The 24,458-nt window shown below is 43.4% G+C and overlaps 2 protein-coding genes across 21 annotated transcripts in view; both read left to right on the top strand.

The window, feature by feature from the left end:
* Nucleotides 1–24,458, top strand: part of LOC120446978 (transient receptor potential cation channel trpm) — a 47,351-nt gene that overhangs the window by 10,705 nt on the left and 12,188 nt on the right. For 6 of the 20 annotated variants that reach the window (XM_039628249.1, XM_039628255.1, XM_039628251.2 and 3 more), the window contains exons 1-16: nt 12,442–12,911; nt 14,069–14,151; nt 16,183–16,345; nt 16,419–16,559; nt 16,705–16,777; nt 17,810–17,969; nt 18,131–18,267; nt 18,748–18,774; nt 19,201–19,357; nt 19,740–19,887; nt 20,845–21,031; nt 21,124–21,280; nt 21,466–21,567; nt 23,685–23,877; nt 23,943–24,132; nt 24,202–24,413. In XM_039628249.1, coding sequence (XP_039484183.1) covers nt 12,579–12,911; nt 14,069–14,151; nt 16,183–16,345; nt 16,419–16,559; nt 16,705–16,777; nt 17,810–17,969; nt 18,131–18,267; nt 18,748–18,774; nt 19,201–19,357; nt 19,740–19,887; nt 20,845–21,031; nt 21,124–21,280; nt 21,466–21,567; nt 23,685–23,877; nt 23,943–24,132; nt 24,202–24,413 — 2,463 coding nt within the window. In that variant the 5' untranslated portion in view covers nt 12,442–12,578. Of the gene's footprint in view, nt 1–5,129; nt 5,265–5,771; nt 5,993–7,770; nt 8,057–11,629; nt 11,687–12,441; nt 12,912–14,068; nt 14,152–16,182; nt 16,346–16,418; nt 16,560–16,704; nt 16,778–17,809; nt 17,970–18,130; nt 18,268–18,747; nt 18,775–19,200; nt 19,358–19,739; nt 19,888–20,844; nt 21,032–21,123; nt 21,281–21,465; nt 21,568–23,684; nt 23,878–23,942; nt 24,133–24,201; nt 24,414–24,458 lie in introns of those variants that run through there. The other 14 variants (XM_039628258.2, XM_039628257.1, XM_039628262.1 and 11 more) reach the window with 11 other exon arrangements.
* Nucleotides 409–1,974, top strand: LOC120446981 (NADH dehydrogenase [ubiquinone] flavoprotein 1, mitochondrial). Its single transcript, XM_039628271.1, has one exon. It carries the CDS (start codon nt 500–502, stop codon nt 1,946–1,948), a length of 1,449 nt encoding a protein of 482 aa, XP_039484205.1. The 5' UTR covers nt 409–499; the 3' UTR covers nt 1,949–1,974.

A 24,458-nucleotide genomic window follows, 5' to 3' on the forward strand; every position in this document is an offset into this window, starting at 1 on the left:
CGGTATACTCCTAAATTTATTGCTGCTGTTGGTGTTCCCATTGTCGTTATGGCAGCATTTGTTGCGCTACTTTCAGTCTTCCAATTTGTCGTCGTCGGCCAACTTTGGCCCGATATACATACTACTACATGTTTACTTTGCTGCCCGTCTTTGCCTATGATTGTTGGGCCAGGAAACTCGTTTAAAAAGGATTTCGGCCCAAATGCTGTTTAGATCTGGCCTTCAATTTCTAATTTGAGCCCAAATTTGAATAAAATAAACATGACTCAAACCGCCCGCAGCCTACATTTTTCACACAGACCGACTGACATTTAAATTTTGCAAAATGGACAGCTGACTTGGACATATTGATAATAAATCGATTGGGTATTTGATATATAGAGGAGTTAAATGATTTGAAAACTTCAATTATTTTACATTCCTTGACAACACTGCCAGTCCAGATTGTGGTTTTCAGAAAGCATTAATACACAGAAAGTACATTTTTCAAGACGCCAAGATGTTGCGCCGGATGCTTAAAAACCATTTGCCGTCTGTTTGGGAACAGCAAGTGCGTCTGGTCCAAACTGCCAAGAAAGCAGGTGGTGGTATCAAAAAGCTGGGTCCCGAAAGGCCTCCCATTACCGCTGCACCCAAGGGATATAAGCCCAATTGTAAGACCAAATTTGGCCCTCTGGATGATTGTGATCGCGTGTTCCAGAATCTGTATGGACGCCACGACTGGCGGTTGCAGGGAGCCTGTCAACGTGGCGATTGGCATCGCACCGCTGATCTGCTGGAGCAGGGTCCCGAATGGATCATGGAACAAATAGGCAAGAGTGGACTGCGAGGACGGGGAGGAGCCGGCTTCTATGCCGGACTGAAGTGGGAGTTCCTTCGCCAGACCAAGTCCGAGAAGGTGCCCAAAATGGTCATCGTGAACTGTGCAGAAGGAGAGCCGGGCACCTGCAAGGACCGGGATATCCTGCGGCATGAGCCGCACAAACTGATTGAGGGCATACTCCTGGTGGGTGTGGCCATGGGATGCGGTAGAGCCATTGTGTACATCAGGAATCGGTTCTACAACGAGGCCTGCAACCTGCACTTCGCCTTGGCGGAGGCCTATCATCATGGCTTATTGGGGGACAGTGTCTGTGGCACCGGCATTAAGTTCGATGTGATGGTCCAGCGCGGAGATCGGTATTTGTGTGGCGAGGAGACCGCCATGATCAACTGCTTGATGGGTAAACTGGGAAGACCACGACGGCGTCCGCCCTTCCTCACTGAAAAGGGCTACTTCGAGCATCCTTGTTTGGTGATCAATGCCGAGTCCATTGCCGTGGTGCCCACCATTTTGCGAAGGGGTTCCCAGTGGTGGGCAGGATTGGGTCGCAGCTACAACACGGGAACCAAACTCTATTGCCTCAGCGGTCAGGTGAACAACCCCTGCACTGTGGAGGAAGAAATGTCAATTCCCCTGAGGGATCTGATAGAAAGGCATGCGGGTGGCGTAAAAGGTGGCTGGGACAACCTGGCGGCAGTATTCCCAGGTGGCTTGTCCACGCCACTGTTGGATCCACCCACAGCCGGAAAGGTTCTCATGGATTTCGATAGTTTGCAGGATGCAGGCAGTGGTTTCGGCTGTGGAGCGGTTATTGTGATGACCAGGGACTGTGATCCGCTGGCAGTAATGCTGCGATCAATACAGTTCTTCGAGAAGCACACTTGCAAACAGTGCACCTATTGCCGGGATGGTGCCATATGGCTGCCGGAGATGTTCGCCCGCTTTGTTAAGGGCCAGACACATCCCCACGAGATCGATTGGACGCTGGTCATCGCCGACAAGATGAGGAACAGCAAACCCATCTGTGCACTGGCTTATAGCCAAGTCGCCGTGGCCGAGAGTTTAGTGCGAATGTTTAGCCGGCAGATCGAGGAAAGGCTATTAAAATATGCCAAGGGATCTTGAAGCAGTGGAGATTTGTATATATTTGTCGATTTTAGGATTATTTAAATAAATTCTTAATATTTTGAAATTGCTATGATAATCTAGAATGAAAACGGTCTTGCTGCTTTTTAATAACTTCATAAAAAGTGTGTCAATTTATACAATTATTTATAGACAGCCACAGCATAATAGCCAAAAAGATTTGTGTGCACATTTAATTTTTACGCAATGAAATACATTAGTCAGTTGAACAATTGAAATGATAAATGTTTTTTTGAGCTTTAGCGTTATATGTTCTTTTGGCTTGCGCTGTGAAACCCAGTTTAAATATAAGCATTTAAACAGCTGTTGCGAATGCAAAAGGCCTCAAAGTCCGTTCGTCCAACAGCAGATAGAGATTTAATTAAGATGAATGGTTCGTAAGAAGCTCTGGCTAATGTGGTCAAAGAGAAATAAATCTCTGGCTATTTTCAATGGTCAGCATTTGGAGTATGTTTCGGCTGGGTCCTCGCAACAAATCATTGATGGCACACGGCGAATGATGACAGTTTAAACGACTATTCAATCCTCGGGGTTGTGGCAGTCGGAACTACTCGTTAGTTAGCTGTTTGCTCTTGGATTTCAGTTTGCGGCTGATGAGATCCATTATGTTGGTGATGTCCTAGCAACGAGAAAAAAAAAAGAAGAAAATCCCTGGGAAATGGGGAAAACTCGTGAAACATGACGGGCATGTGAGAGGAGAGCGTGTGCTGGTGGTGGTGGTGGTGGGTGGCAGAGGACACAATGTTGACATAAACAAACACCAGGGCATTTGTCTGCGCTTGAATGATTGCAGAGACAACAGAGGCAAACACACAAAGATTTAACCCAACACGGTGCAGTGTCCTTGGTCTCCTTAATCGTGTTTGTGGGTCAGCTTACCCTTGCCATTATCCTTTCTCCAATAATCAGGGCTCGCCATATACACTCACCTCACACTCAAACTGCTGGCTAGCTGCTCTTGGCCCCGCTAATTTGTTTGGCTCGGACATCGCTCGAGTAAGTGCCATACTTGCCAAGCGGCGAAAGTGTTATTTCTTTCTGTTTGAGCTGGCACATCCTGGGTTCATTTCTCATCGCCGGAGGCAGCAGCCTGCGTCACTCTTATCTCAATTAGAGAGCCATTCATTCAGGCACTCCTGCCACTTGTCGACAGTGTCCGCAGAGGTGGCTCAAACCCCAGTTGGCCATGACTGATAGCCATAAAATTAACACTTACGGACGGACGGCTTAGGGTTACACTTTTACGAGCATATGCCAAAACTAACCAAACCAAACAAATAATTTCATCATAATAGTATACGTCAATTAAGAGTTTAATTTTTTAAAATAACCAACGAATGAAAAATTCGAATAATCCTAATAGGATTAGAGCCATCAAAAGCGATTCAAGAAGAAACCTTTTTAATTACACTGACTTTCATTTGGTTCGCCTAAAAGTCATTTTGGCGGAAATCCATACGTGTTTGCTTTCCTAAAAAAAAAAACGGGAAAGCAAGTTAAGAGGCTCAGATTATAAAACAACCGACGAGAACAACAGAATGTTCCACATCATATCAGCGCTCAGAGATGGGGCACTGTGCACATGGCGAGGCACATGGCGAGGCACATGGCGAGGCACATGGCGAGGCACATGGCTCCGGTTCCTGTTCTGGTTCTGGTTCACCCGGAGGCAGGTCCTTTCATCCTTGTCTCCTTGCCGTCGCAATCATTTGCGCGTCAGTGGGGGAAAATCTTTAAACAGTGACGCAAATGCGGGCTGGCGTATAAATTTCACACCCAGCTCCCACTCGTCGGACTTGGCAGACTGATTGTGGCACTCAAGTAGAGTCCTCAAAAGTGGTGGGCACCATCACATCACACCACATTACGAATGAAAACCGCTGGAAACTTGCCAGGGCGCTCAAGTTTGTTGCAAGTAGTTGCGGTCCTTAGTACGCGATTGATATGGACTCAAGCCCTGCTGCAGGTTAATCACATTGCCATAGAGTTTGCTGCCTTTCAGCGAAAAAGAAGTTCAAGCATCCCGAATAATTCGAAACAAACACGCACACATTGCCTGCCAGGCAATTGCGTATTAAAGTCCAATTATAAGTTTGAGCAATCATTTGGGGGCAAAGACTGCAGGAGCGACGTGTCCTTGGTACTTGGCTAAAATGTCTTTTGTTCGTGCATAAATTTAATGGCGCGTTATCTCAACTGTGTGCCTAACTGACTGCACAAAAGTTAATCACATGTGGGTGGAAATCGTATTTAGATATTGATTTTGTCGTCTACTAGCTTTTTTTTGCCCCGTGAAGTGCTCACCGCATACGAGGCACTGAATTCCGCCCAACCGACGCTGGAGCGGATTATAATGCTCCAGCATAATCCCGAATGAAAGCGAATGTCTTGAATTCCGCAAATTAAGAGCACGCGGCCTAGGACTTTTTCTTGGGCTTTACTTTCGCTTCGGCTTTCGCCGCCTTTCTTGCTTTTCTCGCTTTTCCCGCTTTTCCCACTTTTCTCGGTCTGTCGGGGTGGTCGTGTTATGGCACTTGATTCATGCTTAGCCGGGAATACTTGGCATAACTTTTGCTGTTTCCAGCGCTTATTTTATTTAACTTTCTGGCCGGCCCACTCACGTCCTGTCCAGAACTTTGGCTGCTTTGGCGTTCTGGCCAGATCGCATTACTGTAATGAAGCAGGGCTCAAAGCTCGTCGTCCTGTCACTGGAGACGGAATACGGAATACGGATACGCAGACGGATTCGCAGTCGGAGTCTGGTGAGCCATGTGTCGCCACCCACGCATAGAAAGGTCACGGGGGATTTTCTCATTCAAATAAAAAAGGAAACCCTTCCAGCTGAAAGGACAGAAAATACTGTGCCAAGTTGAAAATATTGAATTATTCTAAAATTGCCCCATTTTCTATTCTGATTCATATTTGCCTGGCTGGCATAGACTTTTGTTGTACGATTCACGAAAGTAACACCTTTGACTTCTGAGTATTATAACCACTGTGTGGTAGAGTAATTACATGTACAAAGTGTAATTAAAAAAGCCACCACTTATAATTAAAGGTGGCCAACACTTTAACTACGTGGCAGAAAAGCTCTATCCTTTTAAGCATTGCATATGGACTTGAAACTTGATTTAGTAATAATGAATTCAACTCTTTCCAGACCATCATCAACTATTCCGCTCCGCTCCGTCGCCTTCGTCACCTCGAGCCACACATGTTGGGTAAATTCACATCGAACCATGTCCAGGTCTACCACCAGTACTCGCGACCTGTGCCCGTAAAGAAGCCCGTCAAGGTGAGTGAAACTACCCGAGGAACTCGGGATTCGGAACTGAGAACTCAGTACTCGGATCTTCGTTTGTTTTCGTTTTCTCGTCCTGTTTCCTTAAGCAAACACAATTAGCATGCATTAACAGAAAACCCTTTCATTGGCATTCCTTCAAGAGATTCATAATTGGGTGCAAGGTGAATGGGGAAAATTCCGTTGTATTTATTTTGTTTTTGAATTTTGTATGTCCTTTCGTTTCGTTTTTCATTTGTTTGTACCGCTCTTGTTTACCCACTGCCGACGCACAAAAGCGGGCTTATTTTTATTGCAATTTTTTTCTCGAGTGTTGGTGGGTGCTTCACACTGTGAATACTGGATACTGGATACATTCAGCATGACACGTGACAAATCCCCCGTAGAAGCGACGCACAGCACAAATATCCTACTGCATGCCTGCACGCCAAAGACAAAGCGAGACTAGTAGCGAAACCATAAATAATTGATATTTCATAATTGTTTTTCTTAACCCTGCAGGCCAAGAAGCCTCACTCGCAGGCGGAAATCAATTGAAGCGGATACCAACACCCACCGTCGTCCATAGTCTACGTACCACCCACCACCCACCGTCGTTCATAGTCCACCACCCACTTTTCCCACACCCGTTTTCAGTTGTTTATGTGTGCGTGTGCGTGCGTCCACTGTGGACGATGTTGAAACAGAAGCGTTTGGCGAAGCAGAAACCCAAAGCGAAACCGGTAAGCAAAAACGTCGAACTGGCCCAGATCGAGAATATATATATATATATCTTCTCCCCTCCTAAACGCCTATATCTTTATCAGGTGCTTTTAATTTGATCTATATATATTTGATATTTCACCCATCCAATACGATACGTTCCTCTGCTCTTTGCTCTATAATTGCTATTTGACTGACTGCCAAACTGCTTTGTTGTGGAAAACTGAACTATCTCGCTCTATATAATTATCTCTTCAGTTTTCCCACCCCCTTTCAAATGGCCTTGTTGGAAACTGTCTAGCGTAGTTTGTAGCCAAACTATTTCGAGTTCTTGTTCGTAGTTTTCTTATTGAACTTTTTTGTAGTCATTAGTTGGCCCAACTTTTTGGCCATTTTAAGCATTATTGAAAATGTATTTTAAATAGCTTGCTTCTTCACCTAGACATTGGCTTACTCAATTAGGTCTGTTCCTGTTTTCACTTTTGCCAACATTTTGCAAAAGTGAAGTTTATTAGGATTCACTACATTGCTGTTAGAGGTAATATAGTCTTCGGCTATTAAGTAACTATAATTAAAGTTATCGGAATGCTGATTATAAGTACATATTATTTAATATTTTGTAGTAAACTAGTAAAGTACGTATTTCAAATATAGCTTAAGTTTATACGTAGTTATGTTCTTCATAAGTTGTTTGTGTTAAGTTTGTTTTAGAAAATTGCCTAATTCAAAGTGAGGCGTATATTTATTTAAACTCTTCAAATAACTAAAAATATTTATCAGGTTGTTAACTGGCTTGGCAATATTTGAAAGCTGCAACACAAAAATAACCTTTAACTGTATATTGCTTTAGTTAATAATCTTTTACTTGTTACGTTTCTCAATTAATGGTATACGAAGTTTTGGTGGTAGTTATGGAAAACTCTAGAGAAATAACGTGATACTAATTGGAAAGCCGAAAGTGAAATCAGAACAGGCCTGATAAGTGTAGAAAACCGGTAACCAGTAACCGCCTGAAAGTATGCAAAACTTTGGATGATTGACTCTAGTTTCAGGGAGTATCTGTTTGAGCTTCTGTTCTCGTGGATTCATGGACTTGTTATCAACTAACTACCATTTGACTGACAGCTGCTTATCGGTGGGGCCACAGTTGGGGGCCAGCTGTTTGACTTACTCGCGGGCGAAACTTTAATTGTTTGAGTTGTGGCCGTCACTTTAATGAACAAAAAAAAAGCGAAAAAAACTTGGAGAATCAACATAATAATGACTTGCGCTTTTGCCCGTTTACGATGGGCATGAAAAGGCTTTTTAACTGCAAAAGTTTTCCTTCAAGTTTCCCGGAGTTTGTATACTGCAACTGAAACCGCCGCCGAGATCGCTGAGAGTTCTACGTGTTACTCTCCACTGGGACTTATCGCTCTCGATTCCGTTCTGCTATTGTCGATAATATTGCCGCTATATTTGCGCCGCTAATTGACACCACTCGCCTTGGCCGAGTGGCGGAGCTCTCCGCGGCGATGGCTCAGTGCTCGACGCAGCTCCATGCGAGCCAAGCGGGAATCGCTCGCTCCGATATCGCCTACACCGCGAGAAAAGCGCGCGTTCAAACCCAAAAAAGAACTGTTGACTTTATACATCGTATGTTTTGAACAAGCATTCTATAAAAGTTCGTCTTGAAATGTTTCGAAAGCTATATATTGGGTTTAAAAAAAATTTTATGTTTTAAAAAGCTGAATTTGACATATTTAATGATTATAAATGTTATATATTTATTAAATATATAACAAAAGTATTATTTGTTTTAATTCTTTGGCATGAAATACAGAGTAGGTCCCTAAGATCCTTAAGTATTTTCAAGCTCAGCTATTCAAATAAATTCTGTAAGTGCGCTAAAAAAATATAAGCAGAATTTTTATGTGCTGAACTACCGATTCGAAAATATTTCCCACTGTGTACGCACACTAAGCGTAGTTCGTCGAGAGATTATAAAGTCGCGTGAGTAAGTTTCGGGGCATGTGGATACCCCGCGAACTGCAGAGCAAGTGCATCTGGAGCTGACCATGTACTTTCTGACCAAATGGATGTTTGTGAGTAGACCAGCTCTTCATGGGTAATTGTAGTTAATTGCCTTTGGTGCGGCGGAGCATTGCATTTTGTTGGGTTTTTGGGGTCTAACCGGTCTGGTGATTCGCTTGACATATCTGTGTTTGCTGTTGCTGTTGCTGTTGTGATGTCTCCGCCGTTTTGTTGTCGTTTTGTGTTAATCAGCAGCTGTTGACTGTTGACTGTCAAGCGGAGAGCGAGTTCTCAATCGGAATTCACTCGTTTCAGTGATGACAATATAGCGCTGGCTTTGGCTGGAAAAAATGCGAGTAATCGTTATTATTACGAGTATATGAGTTTATTCAATCGAAACAAACAACCATAAAATGCGTTGTTGTGATAGCGCACATTTGGCTAACAGGGTATTTATTAAGTTATTTTCATCCCTGCATTGTCACTCCTTTTCGCACTTTTTTATGCCACACACGAATGCTGCACAAAGTAGTTGCAACAATAATCCACAATGGTTTTGTGCGGACAAAAAACACACATGGTCAGAACTAAAAGCGTATTCATGTCGGGGCGCTAGCAATTATTTTATATATAAGCAACAAATGGTAGCTTGTTTTATTTTTTAACCCTTGAATGGATTGTGGGCATTTCTGGTGCCAAGCCAGTGCGCAAACTTTTGAGTGGAAATCCAAAAAAGTCAATTTCGCACTTCTTTTGAGACCCAGCCATGCAAAAGCGGACCTTGGCAAATTCGCTGAATGCCCCCAATGGCACTCATTCCTTCACTTCACTTCACTTCATTCACGTCACTCCTTGGCTCCATCACCACGGCGACGTCTTGTGGCCCTTTTTGTCGAGAACGAATGTGGCACTTCATCAACTGTGGCAACAGCCGCTGCAACAGCACCACCCCCATCAGCATCAGCATCAGCATAAGCATAAGCTCGTGGAGTCTCAGCGGCAGCTTCACCATCAATTTTCCACTTTGGAAACCCGCAAGTCAAGAGCAGGTGAAACACTGAAGGACTACCACCCACTATCCCCCCTTTTTGTTATTCGCCAGCTTGCATTATGCACGAGCGGATGGGATGACGGCGCTTGATGTGGGTATTAAGTGCTGTTTATGTTGCACAACTTTTATCGGTTTCGATAAGACAGGTGGCCCGGCAAATTGCATCCTGCGGCTGTACATTATCGAGCTGTGGTTTAATCCCCTAACTGCGAGTGCATCAATTTTTATGCTCGATTCCGGATGGCGAACTTAATTGGATAACCGCATGTTCAGGATTTCACTTCAACTGTACAACTGCATTGTTTCTCCCGATTTCCTCTGCGAGTTTCGAACAGCATATTGGCAAATTAGTTTAGCAATTTCCGTCCAGTGAACCAATTTAAACCCACAGTGTTAAAATCTATACCCCTTCGCCCACGCACTTATAGAAAATCGTTACTGCACCACACTGAAGTGTTAAACAAAAGTTAATTAATTAAGTTGCCGCTGCAGGATTGATATTTATTTTTTATATTCCATTCTTTCGGTCGTGCATGGCTATTAGCCATGGCTCAGTCGTTTTGTTCCACCCTGACCGTTTAATTAATTTGAAATATGCCACATTTCGCTCCACATCAACCGAACTGTGTTTTATGCCCACACAAAAGTTTTGTGGCTCTTCGCTTGCGCCGGAGGAAAAGCTTTTATTTTAATAGACGCTGCATGGAACGGTCCCGAGGAGATTCCAGCATGCATTCACATATAAAATACGAGCATACATATATGTACACATATATCTACTATACGTACTATATGGTTATGCGTTTTATGCCCAAAGGCTTCGTTCGGCTGTAGATAAGCATAACATTCTTAATGCTTCGCCCCACTTTTTGCGGCTTTACGTCCCTCGATTCTATTGGGGGACTAAAAGTTTAATTGGTTTTCCTCTCGCCCAGCGAAAATTTTCGGACGCACTCGTAGTTATGAGTTGTTAAAGTTTTCCCTTTCATTTTCATTCCGTTTGTGCCAAAGTGTCAAACAGCAGTCAGCAGCACACATTTTAAACTATTTATTACTGAGTATAATTCAACTTCTTCAACTATTTGAGTATATAATGCTCGATTGCTATCGAAGTTTCATTTTAATTACAAATAAAATATCCTGATGATCTTTTTTATTCAATTTCTTTAAAATGAATCAGCAATTTGTTTCTAATAATTTGGGGCTGCTTTTCATTAGTGTATAATCACGATCTATGACTCGTGACGATTTTTACTCTTTTCCAGTGCTGACCAATATTAAATGCATAAACCAATTCATTAACAGTGATTTTTTTTGATTAACTATTCAACAAGTTTATGATGAAAATGTGAACGTGCTTTGTGGCCATTTTGGGGCTTAGACCGGGCTCTCCCATTTCGTTTTTGTGGCAAATATCATGAATTCCGTGTGGCAGCGAGTGCGGTGAGTGTGGGTGTCTGAGCTTATAGTGCCACCTGTGACCACCGCCTGCAGTTGCCACTTGCGAGTGTATTTCATGGTGGCTGGTGTTTCAACTGCCTGTTCAGTGCAACCAGCACTTGCAACTGCCGCACTTTTGCCGTGGCAGTAGGCAAAGTTCCCAGACAGAGTCTGTGTTTCACCTTAAGCTGCGGTTTTGACATGCTAAATGCTTGCAAGAATAGTCAGGTGCTTTTGAATAGTTACTTATAGTGTAGTTCACTACAGTCAGTCGGCAGAGTGCATACTTTCAGGATGAGTAGTTCTGAGTAACCCTCCACATGAATACTTAATATAGATTTATGCCAGTTATTAACACTAAATTGCAATTCTAACACTTAATGCATAGTTTTGATCAAAGCGGTCTGGTAGTGAGTCAACGTAGTGTGCCCCCCACAAAAATAAAAAAAAAATGCCCATTGCAACGGAGAAGAGCGATTCGTTTTAAGTCATAACTAATTTTGAAACATAATATTTTTCTTCTACTTTCAACTTTGCTTTGCACAACACAAATCCCACACACTGACACGCCAATCTTTTCGTAACTCAAAAACACCAACGAAAACGTGACCCCTTTCCAAATGTATTTCCCACCTTGATTTGGATTTGATTTCGTTCTGCGACACAATGAACAATCCTTGTTATACATTTTAATTATTGTGCTGCGATCTGTTAATTAATCTTTTTTTTGTGTTTTCACACTCTATTCTCCCAACCACCACACCACACATGAAACAACAACACCCAAAACAAAACAAAACAAATAAATTTTAAATACAACAATGAATAAATCGAAAACAACGAATTGTTGTTGAAATATTCTATGCACCATTTCGTGTCTCTGTGTGTGTGCGTGCGTGTTCAAAATTATGGTTGAAATTGCACAAATAAAAACAAAATTTAAATGCGAAATTTGAATCATCGAAAACAACAACGGTTACCACGACCTTCAAACGACGACAATAAACAAATCTGCAATGTGCTTGTGACATGTAAACGCTAAAACAACATGACTATTGTAAAATGTAAATGTCAACACCCACGTGCACTCACAAATTGAACCCAAATTGAAACCGAAACAATACTGAAACCAAACTATACGAAACCCTTAAAGATACCATGGGGACTGAAAAAAATCTGTTGGGGTCTGATAAATATAACCGTGCCCAGGGTAAGCAATCTACATTCCACTTTAATTTCAATATCATTTAATCGTTTACGTTGTACGTTCGCCCACAATTGCTGTTGTTGATTATGTTTTGAAAATGAAATGTATAAACCTATTTGTTGCATTCGTAATAGCCTACTAATGTGCACCTAATCCATAAACTAAGAAAACCGAATTTTAAATAAGCTAGCTCAGGAGCTTTAATTAGCTGCTTCGTTTCATTTAGCTGTCAAAGGTAATTAATTAAGTATATTACTCGTAGATGTAATTCAGGAAATCCACTTACTAGATTGAGCTTACAGAATAGACACTCGATGGTCGATGGATTGCACTGGCAATTTCGCTAATTAAATGGCATTTGATTTGGACCATCATTTATTTAGAAAATCGATTTAATGAAGCACTAAAATTCCAGTCAGAACGAGAGTGCCAGTGATACCAATCAGGTCTTGGCCAACTGACAATTTGGCAGTCCACAAAAGGTCATTTGGCAGTGAGTTACTGGGCTGTAAAGGGTATCAACTCTACGTTTTTAGTTAATAAACTTGTATACGCTCCATACTTTTGGGTGCGCTGCCAAATGCAATGAAAAAGCTTTTAGACCTGTAAATGAAACTAGGCGAATTACCTCTATATGGGGCTTATCTTATTTAAGAGCGATCTGCCACCCACTTCCACTCCGAAACGGAGATGCCTTTTCGCAGATTGGCCTTTCATACTGAGCCACGGTGAACCAAATCGCGGAGTGCAGGTGCGTGTCAGTCGAGATTCACCTGTCGCCCGGTTCGGTTGGGGATGCAAATAGTGTTGCAGCTGCTGCCGCCGCTCGCGAAACGCAGCGAATTCAATTAATTAGAGCACATTAGCGGAAAATAGCGTAGAAACCGGCAATAGCATGGTGGTTACGGACTCCCCGCTCGCCCTCCACAAATATGTGCGTCGAATATCCAAGGACTTTTCCACGGTTCGCAGATACAGCAATACGCCGGCTGTCGTCGTCGGTTCGGTTCGAGCCTCCACATCCGCCTTCATTGCGGCCGAAACGGCAGCCCATTTGCCCACTTGTGGCACCCCCACATCCAGGACTCCAGTTTCCACGCCGCGGGGCATTCGTCGGCGCCAGCGGATGCGGAAACGCTCCTCCGTCTCCTCAACGCTATCGAAGGTCCTCATCCTAAACGTGCGTGATTTGCTGAAGGCGCACGCCGGCGGTGAACCCCTAAAGGAGGTAGGCCATTCGCCGCATTAAGTGGTAACCTCTGCTAAGTGGAGGTAACCAAACTATCTGCCCGCTAGCCACTGGGAATCCCAGGAGCTGTTTGTTCCCTCTGTGGATTCAGCGCTGGGTTGACTCTGGGTGTTGCTCGAAAGTTTGCCACTTTGGCTTTGTTTGCTACGATAACACCAAAGTTGCAGTTGGCCAAAGTTTTGATTTCGAATTGGAATCAATTGTACGAATGCCAGAGGATTCAAGCTGGCATGAAAACGTGACTGGATTTGGCTCACATAAGCCGATCAAAGTGCATGAACACTGCCAATCATATTTATAGGACTTTGTGGTTGCAAATAGCTTTTGGTGGTAAAGCAGAAAAATATTTAGACCTGGCACGCCATAAAGTACTACATACTCCAGTAATCAGTATTAAGTGAATAAGACAACAAAATATGTGTAAAACTAACAGCTCAGTTGTGAATATAAATTGTTTTTTAAAATATTGAACGCATACGTAAAAGTTACGTTTCAGTACCAACTTTATTTAGAGGTATTTGTTTGATTGCTTAGTTGAATAGTAAAAGTGGGTTAATTCAACAGTTGAAAATGTAAATATATGAGTTAACAATGCAGAAACCAACGAAAACCGCCCCACCCACATTGTAAATATTTTATTCTGTAAATGCGTATCTTTATTTGTTACATCTGTTTTTGTTGTCAATTAACCAATTTTTTTAATAAATTTGTTTTCGAATTAGTAATGTTTGAATAGTGATTGTATTGTGTCGACGTCGTTTATCCTGAAATAATAATAGATATCTAATTTGTACTTCTATTGTTTTTTATTTATTTAAATTATTCATGCTGTAATTATTAAAACGCTCTCTAATTTCAACCAGAAGTAAACTGAACTTTTGTTGAACAAATTTAAATCTTTAAATGTATATTGCATATATTTTGCACTATAAGTCCTCGATATCAGTCATTCTTTGTGACTCTTTCGCTGATCTGTACTCGTATACTTATCGAATCTTTTGTTCCCTTCAAGTTATTTTCCATTTGCTCCTCTAGCCGTATGATCAGTGTATAAAGTGTAACTATGAGCATTAAACGCAGCAATGTTCAAAATGTAAAAATAATATTTTAACTGATTTCGCTTCTGTTCAATCTAGCACCAGCCGCGTAGTTGGATCGAGACAAATTTCCAGAAGCGCGAGTGCATCAAATTCATACCATGCCCAAAGGACGATACAAAGTAAGTGGCACCTAATTTAATTTATTTGCATTTATATTCATCCTCTGACTGGCAGCAGTAAGGGGCGGGCGCAAACGAGAAGGGAGTTTGGGGGTCCAAGTCCAAGACGAAAGCTGTTGACCCAGTTTCGCATATCAAAATGCTCGCCGAGATGCAGTGAATGGCTACTGGCCCAGTTCCTAGATCGCTGTGTATTTAGTATTTAGTTTCGTTTTGGGCGTTAGCATTTATTGTTTATTATGACAGCCGCTGTCCCAGGAACCAGCAATTGAGATAAATGTGCCATAAACCCGGCCCGGTCGCGGCCCAACCGATTCAGATACAGATACAGATACAGATACAGATATAGGTACAGATACAGATACAGATAGATACGGATTCACGTTCTGGTGAAAGTTTTCCGCACGGACAGCACTGCACTGGCGGGACAAGCGATGGCTTTATGGCCCCTTTGACTTTACATGATGGGAGCCCTGTTATCAGCACCTGACTTGCCAAATATTTGCCCGCCGGTCTACACTTTCCCCCCACCGCCCCCCGCGTTATCACGGCAACCGGTAGCTGGCAATCATCCCCACGGAAAGCATCTTCACTAGTAGTTATACTTGGCCAGTTGAATTTCTGGCGTAGTTTGTAACTCAAACTTGGCTAATTAAAATTAATTCGCCAAGATTGTTGTTTATCAGGCTTTGAACTTTCGCAAGGTGAAATGGCATTTATAAATAGGAATTTGCGCTGACATTTGAGCAGGAAAGGTACGACTTTATATTTCGGTTTACAAGTAATTAAAAGCTCATTATAAATCTCGATGGAAAATACATGCATAAGTATAAGCAGTCGAACTATATTTAAAAACCCGCTATATACTTATTAACTGAAACTTGTTTATTTCACTGCCACTAAGTTCAAAGTTAATCATGTGTGTAAACCAAATAAACAAGTTTAATAAAACGTTAGGAATATATATGTATATATATAGATAGTGGAAACCGCAAGGCTTTAAATTGCAAATTGCCTATGCAATACACTGTATCTCTGCTAAATATAATTTATCCTTGTCTGGCATGTCTACCGCATATCACCCACGGCACGTGGAATGGAGCCACAGACACGTGTCGATTAATTTGGTTATTTAATTCTATTCAAACCGATTCAAACTGCGGCACGCTGTGTGCGGCGATCTAATTGAAATGCATTATTTAGCAAACAACTTTAAGCACCTGACAAGAACATCAGCTGGCAAACAGCAAACAGACAGACAGACAGTCGGTGGGTTGGTAGGTGAGATCGGGTCAGACAGGTTATTGCCTCTCTGGTTGGGGGGCTGCCACATGTATTTTTTGGGGCTACGAAGTCAACACTCACGCACACAGGGGCGTAAATAACGCCTTATGCCCCACGTGGGCATCGCAAACAAAGTGACAGGTTAAGGCTGATACGTGTATTATGCTCTGGGGGCGTGGCACTCTGCCTGTTGTTTGCCGAATATCGTTTACACCCACATATCCTGACAGTCAGTCAACACACTCGATGGCCAGGAATATCTGGGCCAGGAGTCACCTGCAGATGGATTTCTTGCAACTCAAGGTGGAACCAGGAAACCAGTGTATTCCGCATATATTAAAACGAACCATATGATATCTGCGATGCGGAAGTACAAACACTTTCTGTTTTTATTCAATGGTATTCAAGCTGGTAATATTTTTTGGTTTTATTGATGAAGAAGAATGGAAAACATTATATAACTTGCAACTTTAATGCGATGTTTTGTTTTTCTGAAAATATATTATTTAAGAATGATTAACGAAAGGTGCATAAAGCAAAGTGTCAAAGTTCCTTACTCAAAGTCATGGGAACTCGTGGCAAACATTTTTGTGTTATTAAATTTTTGGTAAATTTGAAACTTTAGCGAAGTATAGTGTAGTAACATTAGTTACAAAAAACCCATTTACGTGTATGTAGCATGCAACCCTTGAAGTTTAGGTGTTATTAATAAAGCGATATTCATTTGGGTTCATTTGCTATTTGCAGGTGCTGCTGCGGCCAGGCCCAGATCACGCATCAGACGATACCTGGCATCGAGAGTGGGTCGCCCGGAGACCTCTGGCTGCCCACGAAGCACACCCGCCCGCAGCCCACAGATGCCTATGGAACCATCGAGTTCCAGGGCGGCGCACATCCCACAAAGGCACAGGTAGGAGGAGCGTCCCATCCGGGGCAATCACTTTTAGTGCGCTCTTTAATAACTTTTGGGCGCTTTTTTCCAGTACGTTCGCCTGTCGTTCGACACGCGGCCGGAACTCCTGGTGCAGCTATTCACCAAGGAATGGAATCTGGAATTGCCAAAACTTTTGATCACCGTGCAGGGCGGCAAGGCCAACTTTGATTTGCAGGCCAAGCTGAAAAAGGTGAGGAAACTGGCGGCTGGCGGGTTGTTGGGGAAAACTTTTGGTACCAAAAAGTGAACGAAGGGTCGTGTGTCACACGCTAATTGAATGGCCGTGGCGACCGGCCGAAAACGAAACTGGAAACTGATTTCTATTCGATTCGCAGGAGATACGCAAAGGACTGCTGAAGGCGGCCAAGACCACTGGAGCCTGGATATTCACCGGCGGCACAAACACCGGTGAGCAGCATTCCGTTTCATTTAAGTTTTATGAAAGGACACTACCCGGTTTTATGGCCAGCGATTACGGGCGGGCCAACTTAAATAAGCACAAAGAAAAATGAGCAAGGAAAACAAACAAACAAACAACGAATGAAATGGGGGCCGGAAAAACTTAAAGAGGAAAATGAGGCGAGCCGAGTGCGGATGAGCGACCCCAGTCGAAAATTAAATAAATAAAATCCCAAACGGAAATCACGCAGCCAGTGATTGTACACACTTCAACTGCTTGCCAGTCGACATATTGTGCTACCCAGTGGCCCCATGCTCGGGGTATATCGGGATTGCAGGGAGATTGGGAGAAGTTGGTAGTGGTTGGGTGAGAGTGTGGGTGCATCTGGTAGCCCAAATAAATTGGATTATCAAGTCAGCAAGGGTGGACATAAGTACATTGGGGTAGCCAGAAAATTGCCCTAATATGTAGTGGCTGCTGGTTCCCTTTTTATGGATTTGGCCTTGATTCGATTCCTGAACGAGTGCCCTATAAAAAGTGTATATTCGTAATGAAATTGTTCGATAAAAATGTAATTAAGTCAGTGCAGAACATGACGACGTTCATGATGTTGCACAAAAACTGTGACACTTTTTCAAAGTTCAACAACTGCCTAGGTTTTATTTAAAAACTTTTTTATTTTATTTTCCATCATTTCGCATGCAAAAAAGTGTTTCGAATATTTTCTTTTCTGGCACAACAATACAAAAGTAAGTTGGATAGAAGCGCATGCTATAGTCGCATCGAGATGCTATATACTTTATTACATTTTTCATTCGAATGCTTTGCGTCCTTTTTTTCTTGTCGTCCGCGTTTTGTGCTCGAGCTGTTATTAAATTTTAGACACGCCCCTCAACTAAGATATAAAATACTGAAACTCTGAAGGTCGCGTGGGCGGGTGAGACTATCGCAATCCTCCGAGGAGGAGACAAACTTGTTTACGCACTTGCTCAACTTGGCCATTGTTGTACTTCCTCTGCTTTCTCGGCTTGGGCAAACAGGCGTCACCAAGCAGGTGGGCGATGCCCTGCTCCTGGAGGGTCAGCAGCGGACAGGACGAGTGGTCAGCATCGGCATCGCCCCCTGGGGCATCGTGGAGCGCAATCACGAGCTGCTGGGCCACAACCGCGAAGTGCCCTGCCACAGCATTAGTTCGCCCAGGTGAGTGCATATTTTATGAGCCCAATCAGGGCAACAAGTTAAATGCGCTTGGTCGTGGCTTAAAAATGCATGGGTATTAGCTGTTGCGATTCCCACAGCAATTAAGTCAAGTAACCTGTTGCAATCGCTACAATCACCTGTTCGTTCCTTTTCCTTTTCAGATCCAAGCTGGCGGTGCTGAACAATCGGCATGCGTACTTTCTGCTGGTGGACAATGGCACCCAGGCGAAGTATGGCGCCGAACTGATCCTGCGTCGCAAACTGGAGAAGTTTATATCCAACCTGAAGCTGCACCCATGTAAGTCGAGGACAAAAGCCACAATATGACAGCTCGACAGCACAAAAGGCCAATCAGGCCGCAGATTGAAGCTCCTTGTCATCGCTGGCTATTGAGAGCCATTTCTTTTCATGGCCAATGCCGCGGGCTAAGCTCCGAATGGCCGGGATTTCAATCTGATGTGGCGAGCTGTTGTTGGTAGTTACTATTGCACTCGGGAAAATACAAAAGATATGAGTTTTTGCGTATTTTGAATAGAGCAATTTTACTAACTATACATTGGTTGAGTCCATATCTTCAGTTCGATGGGCCAAGAGTTGGCTTGCTTGAATAGAGCAGAATAGATTTGATTTATTAAATACAAGAAAATAAGTTTCAATTTGAAAAGTATTCAAGTATTTATGGCTAGTTTTCGAAACAATATGCTCGTCTATTATATTGGCATAAACCCTGATGAAACCAGTTTGCTAAGACATTTTTAAAATTTACTTATACTTCTAGCAAAGAATCACTGGCTAAAAACAAACGGTATACAGAAATTCGTTTCCTTTTGCTTATTTTGCTCGCTTAAAGATTTCAATCATCTTTCGAACACATTTACTTCAAGGAAAACTAGCTCATCCTAATTTGATTAAATTTTTTTTAAACTATATACTATAGATATACTATAATTTTTTCATTTAGTCAAAGGATAATTTGTAGTACACAGTACATTTTTCTCTCTTCAAGTAAACAGATATCATTTTATTCGTATTCGTATTTCGACATACAATCTTTCAATTTTGTTAAGCACACACATTTCCGTTGAGTGTACTGACACCAGGTGACGAGTCTCAATCGACCTGTTGAATCCTCAGTAGCGGCTGCACCCAGTGAATCAGACTAATCCCCGTTGCATGTCCCCCAATGGACATACCGACTCAAATCTTAACCTCTTGTGCCATTTTCCCGTAGTCACACATTCCAGTACGCCCGTCGTCTGCCTGGTGATCGAGGGCGGCACCAACACGATACGTGCGGTGCTCGAGTACGTGACGGATTCGCCGCCGGTTCCGGTGGTCGTATGTGACGGATCCGGGCGTGCCGCCGACCTGCTGGCCTTCGTCCACAAGTGAGTAGATGTGAATGCAGATATTCGAGGTGCTTTAAGTTAGCCGATACTAGTACATATGTATATGCGGCACTGGAGTGTCTCAAAGGACTGGAGTTAAAGCCAAAGTTGCCGGGGCAACTTGATGAGAAACCGCAGTTTGTGTAAACTTAATTAAGAACATGTCGCCGTGTCCTTTCACCCAACGCACGCCTGTTGGCACGCGACATTTGGCAAATTATTTAAATTTACCCAACGCCACCACCAACTTCACCACACAGACACACAGAAAAAGGGGATCCAATCCTCCAGGCGAACCTTTTTGTCTGCCACATTTAATTTTGTTGTTTAATTAGTCTGAATAATTGGGCACACTCTCGTATCTGACAACATTTATACGCAGATACGCTTCGGATGGCGAGGAGCAGCCGGTGCTGGAGTCCATGCGGGACTATCTCATCGGGACCATACAGAAGACCTTCGAGGTGGGCCTGGACCAGTCCGAGAAGCTCTACCAGGAGCTGCTGCAGTGCACGCGAAACAAGAATCTGGTGAGCAGGTTGGGCGATGGACAGCATCTCTTACTTAAGGAGTATGTTTATAAAGTCATAAGAAGTCCCCTCAGAGTTGAAATCTCGTAATTGATATAAAAGTTGTAGGGGAAAACGATGCCATTAATGATGAGGTAATTAACAATAAGCTAATGGCCTTTCTTTGTCCCCATTTTTTGCTACACTTTAAGTGCATTAAAGTTCCGGTGAAGTGGAATTAAATGCGTTGTAATAGGGTGTTTTAATGAGTTTAATTGACACTTAAAAGTTTATCGAAAGTATGCTACAGGTGGAGCATAAGCATGTGCGTGGCACACTATTAAGCTGTCTAACTTTCCCGTGAAGTGCAATAATAATTCATTAAATATTTATACATATACCAGTCGCAGTGTAGTTACAACAGCAGCAGGTGAAGAAAGTCGCCCCAGGTGATTTTTCCATGGTATTATTTATAGGTTTGAGCCCATCAATTAAAATCGCATAACCCAAAAGGGGCTTTGCTCAATTAAGTTGCTCAGAGATGATTGAAGCTTCTAGTAAACCGGGGTGTGAGGCTAACTTTTCAATCACTTGAGACTTTTACGCGCAGCGATTTAAATTTTTAATTAATGCCCGTAGACCCGTTGAAATAATTAGGCAACGAAATTCAATTGAACGTGTAATGAATTTTAAATCACCGCGAGCACGAGCAGTCAGTTTCCTGCGAGAGTGCCAGTATATTTTTGTGGGCCAAAGAAGCCGGCATTTCGTCAATTCGTTCGCCGCAGATGTTATTACGGATTTAATTGGTTTTTGAATGAGCTCGACGGCAGCAGCGGCAGGATCTAGTATGTCCTTGCCCCGGGGGCCAGGCCTAAGCAAACAAATTATGTTCGACGGTAGCAACATTAATAGATACTTTGCGTTTTTTACATATTATATATTTACATATATACTTCTTTTCAATTTCTTTGCTAGATTACCGTATTTCGCATACAGGAAAAGCCCGAGGGCGAGGCGCAGGAACTGGATCAGACCATCCTAACGGCCCTCTTCAAGTCGCAGCATCTGAGTCCGCCGGAGCAATTGAGTCTCGCCCTGACGTGGAACCGGGTGGACATAGCGCGCAGCGAGATATTCGTCTACGGCCAGGAATGGCCAAATGGTGGGTTGATGACTTGCTGGCATTGCCATCGGAGGGGAGGATGCCCTCATCCCACAATTTGCGCTAGCTCGAAACTTACAATGTCTTTGCAGGCGCCCTGGACGAGGCCATGATGCAGGCGCTGGAGCACGATAGAATCGATTTTGTCAAATTACTCCTGGAGAATGGCGTTTCGATGAAGAAATTTTTGACAATACCGCGCCTCGAGGAGCTCTACAATACCAAACACGGTCCGGCCAACACGCTGGGGTGAGTTGAGATTGAGAGTGGACGACGATGACGACGACGACGACGACGACGACCCATCATGCTGACCTGACCACATTCCCCCGTTGCCTGCTGTTGTCCCAAAAATATTTTCCTTTCGGCCTATGTAAATTTCAACATTGTCCTCGTGTCCTTCTCCCCCTCTTCTTCTTCCACTCCGCCCACAGCTACATCCTGCGCGATGTCCGACCGCACATACCCAAGGGCTACATTTACACGCTCCACGACATCGGCCTGGTGATCAATAAACTAATGGGCGGCGCATATCGGTGAGTGCAGAGCTATATCTTTTTCAGCTGTTTCTTCTTTCACGATTTGTGTTGAAGGAGAACTTGATAAGCCTCTTTATTTGCGCTTCATAAATCCACAAAAATAAATAGCTGAGGGAGCAGCTTAAAATATTTTTAATTACTTTTCTTTGGGCTTAGCTTGGAATGCTAAGTTGCTGTAATAATTTCAAATGTATGAAAATTTTTTCTATAGTTGTTTTGTATTTTTGTATTTGTATTTAAACCACGAAAAACACCTCGCCAGTTAGCCACAAAGCTGTTGTGTTTCCATTTGCCCGAAAAAAGAAAAGCATTTACCGCAATTTGCCTGACCAAAGTGGTAAAGGGGGTAAAGTCAATCCTGAACGTGTTGCGGATTAAGCTGAATGTTTGAGAAATTTGTTCATGAAAGTGTAATAAGTTTGCACATCAAGTTACCAAGAGCCTCGTTGCCTGGCAGGCGACTTTCGCTCCGCTTTGTCATGTTGATGCCGTTGGTGGTGCGCTGGTGGCGCTGGTGATGCTGCAGAAAGGAGCTGAAAGGATCAGAAAGGAGCAGGGCGCCAGGTCAAAGGGAACAGAATGGCGGGGCAAGGCAAAGCACCCCTTAATTATGCAGCATTAATATTTTGCCAGCAAGGCGAAAACGCGGTAGGGCTGCTTAAATTCAGTTAACGCCGCCGCTCCGACGACCACAATGCTGTTTAATATCGCTCATAAGTTGCGGCTGTTTGGGCTTGAGAGCAGTTTGTGGTCTCAATAAAAAACACGTTGGTTAAGCAACTGACCGCCTCCCGGAATCACTCAATTTAATTAAAAATCTTGCAGCAATTATGGCCCAAACAATGTGACTTGTGCCGATTGGACTAGCCAAATATTAAAGTCTTGCAGCTTCTGTCTGGTTAAGGATGAGGAATTTAATTAAAATGTCTAACAAAACGACAGAGAACATGCTTGTTATTATAGCTAAGAATTTCTGAAAATCTGACCTTAATACCACTACATCGAGCAAGTCTATCAAAAGGCAATGTTTCTGATTTTAAGTCAATTCCCATTGATATTCAATCAGTTTAAATTGCTTGTGTCCCTGCCATTGTTAGCATCCCAAATGCATGTTATTTTCAATAAAGCCATTTTGAAATGGCCTGCGCCCTTATTTACCATGCGTATGGAATCCCTTCTTTTATTCGAATCATAAACAAACAAATTTGACACTACTTGTCTTTGTAGTTCGCCATTCTGTTTGTTATTCTCGACCATACCAGCCTTCGAGGATTTTAGCCTTCGAGGCTTCTGTGATTTCTGGCCTTTGTGCTTTAATCAAAGGACCTGCCCTGGCCGAAAGTTATCTGACAAATGCCCATCTCAATGGCAATGGCTATCTAGGCAATGAGCCGGCGTCACAACTGATGTGTTTATATTAAATTAGGGTTTTCAGATTTGGTCCTTGGCCTTTTCTCGGTCGACTGGCTTACCTCTGGTCTGGTTTTTGCCTGTTTCGGGCGACTGTTGCTGCCCGTTTTCAATGTCTAGACTTCGGACATTTAAATGTGTCGTCAATGTCGAGAGCAGGCTCACAAATTTGCCAACTTGGGCGTAATTAAATGTGTTAAAGTTTTGGGATTTGATTAACATAAAATTCGAATGGAGCAGGTCTGCTGCTGGTTGCCTTCGGTTCACGGGGGCCAGTCAATTGATTTGCCTTTTATTTTGTCATAAATATTTTATCGCAATTTGAGTTGATGTGCTGAATTTAATTGTGCGCTCGTAAAACGCCGCCAGGTGCTGCCTGGTCTTCTTATATAATAAATTCGTTCTCGAGTGTCCTGGCCAAACCAAATTACATTTACATTTCGCGATGGAAAGCTCTTAAGCTGTTCGCAAACAAATGGCGAACAGCTGAAAAAATAGCATCGAAACGGAGCCGTTATTTCATTGTTATTCAAGCATCCCTGCAGCAGCGGATGTCCATCAAGTCTGTGGGTATTCTTTTTGGAATAGTAGACACAATGCAAAATTACTGTGGCAAATCGTCAAGAAGCATTAGATTACCGCCGCCGCCGGACAAGAGCAGCAACCCAATCCCAATTCGATTTCCGCCCTCTGCCTCCCCACAGATCCTATTACACGCGCCGCAAATTCCGGCCCATCTACGCCAAGGTTATGAACAGCTATGCAAATGCCTGCCGCAAGTCGTCCACCTACCAATATCAGCGTTATGCCGGAGCCAATTCGCTGAGCCTGGTCACCGGCCTGCTGCCCTTCACCTCGGAAATGGCCCTCTTCGAGTTTCCATTCAATGAGTTGCTGGTAAGCGCTTTTCGGCTGGCCCATCACTCATCCGTCCTGTTGCACATCCAGATTGCACTTTTCAGATTTGGGCCGTGCTGACCAAGCGACAGCAGATGGCGCTGCTCATGTGGACACATGGCGAGGAGGCATTGGCCAAGTCACTCGTATCCTGCAAACTGTACAAGGCCATGGCTCACGAAGCGGCCGAGGATGACTTAGACACGGAAATCTACGAGGAGTTGCGCTCCTACGCCAAAGAGTTCGAGAGCAAAGGTATGATAATGCAAGACAAGTCATTAAAATGACTTGATAGAAATGGAGAATTATTATTTTCTATGCTAGGCAACAAGCTGCTGGACTTCAGTTACCGACAGGATGCGGAGAAGGCGCAAAGACTGCTGACCTGCGAGCTGCACTCCTGGTCAAATCAGAGCTGCCTTTCGCTGGCTGTGGCGGCCAACCATCGTGCCCTCCTCGCTCATCCCTGTAGCCAGGTGATCCTGGCGGATCTGTGGATGGGTGGACTGCGAACCCGCAAGAATACCAACTTCAAGGTATGACTTTTAATCACTGGACCTCTGATTTTGTGGTTGCCTTAC

This window comes from Drosophila santomea, chromosome 2R (genome assembly GCF_016746245.2).
Source record: "Drosophila santomea strain STO CAGO 1482 chromosome 2R, Prin_Dsan_1.1, whole genome shotgun sequence".
NCBI lineage: Eukaryota > Metazoa > Arthropoda > Insecta > Diptera > Drosophilidae > Drosophila > Drosophila santomea.

Bases quoted from the DNA above. Each gene is read 5' to 3' on its own strand.
- LOC120446981 (XM_039628271.1), top strand. From the start codon at position 500: ATGTTGCGCCGGATGCTTAAAAACCATTTGCCGTCTGTTTGGGAACAG.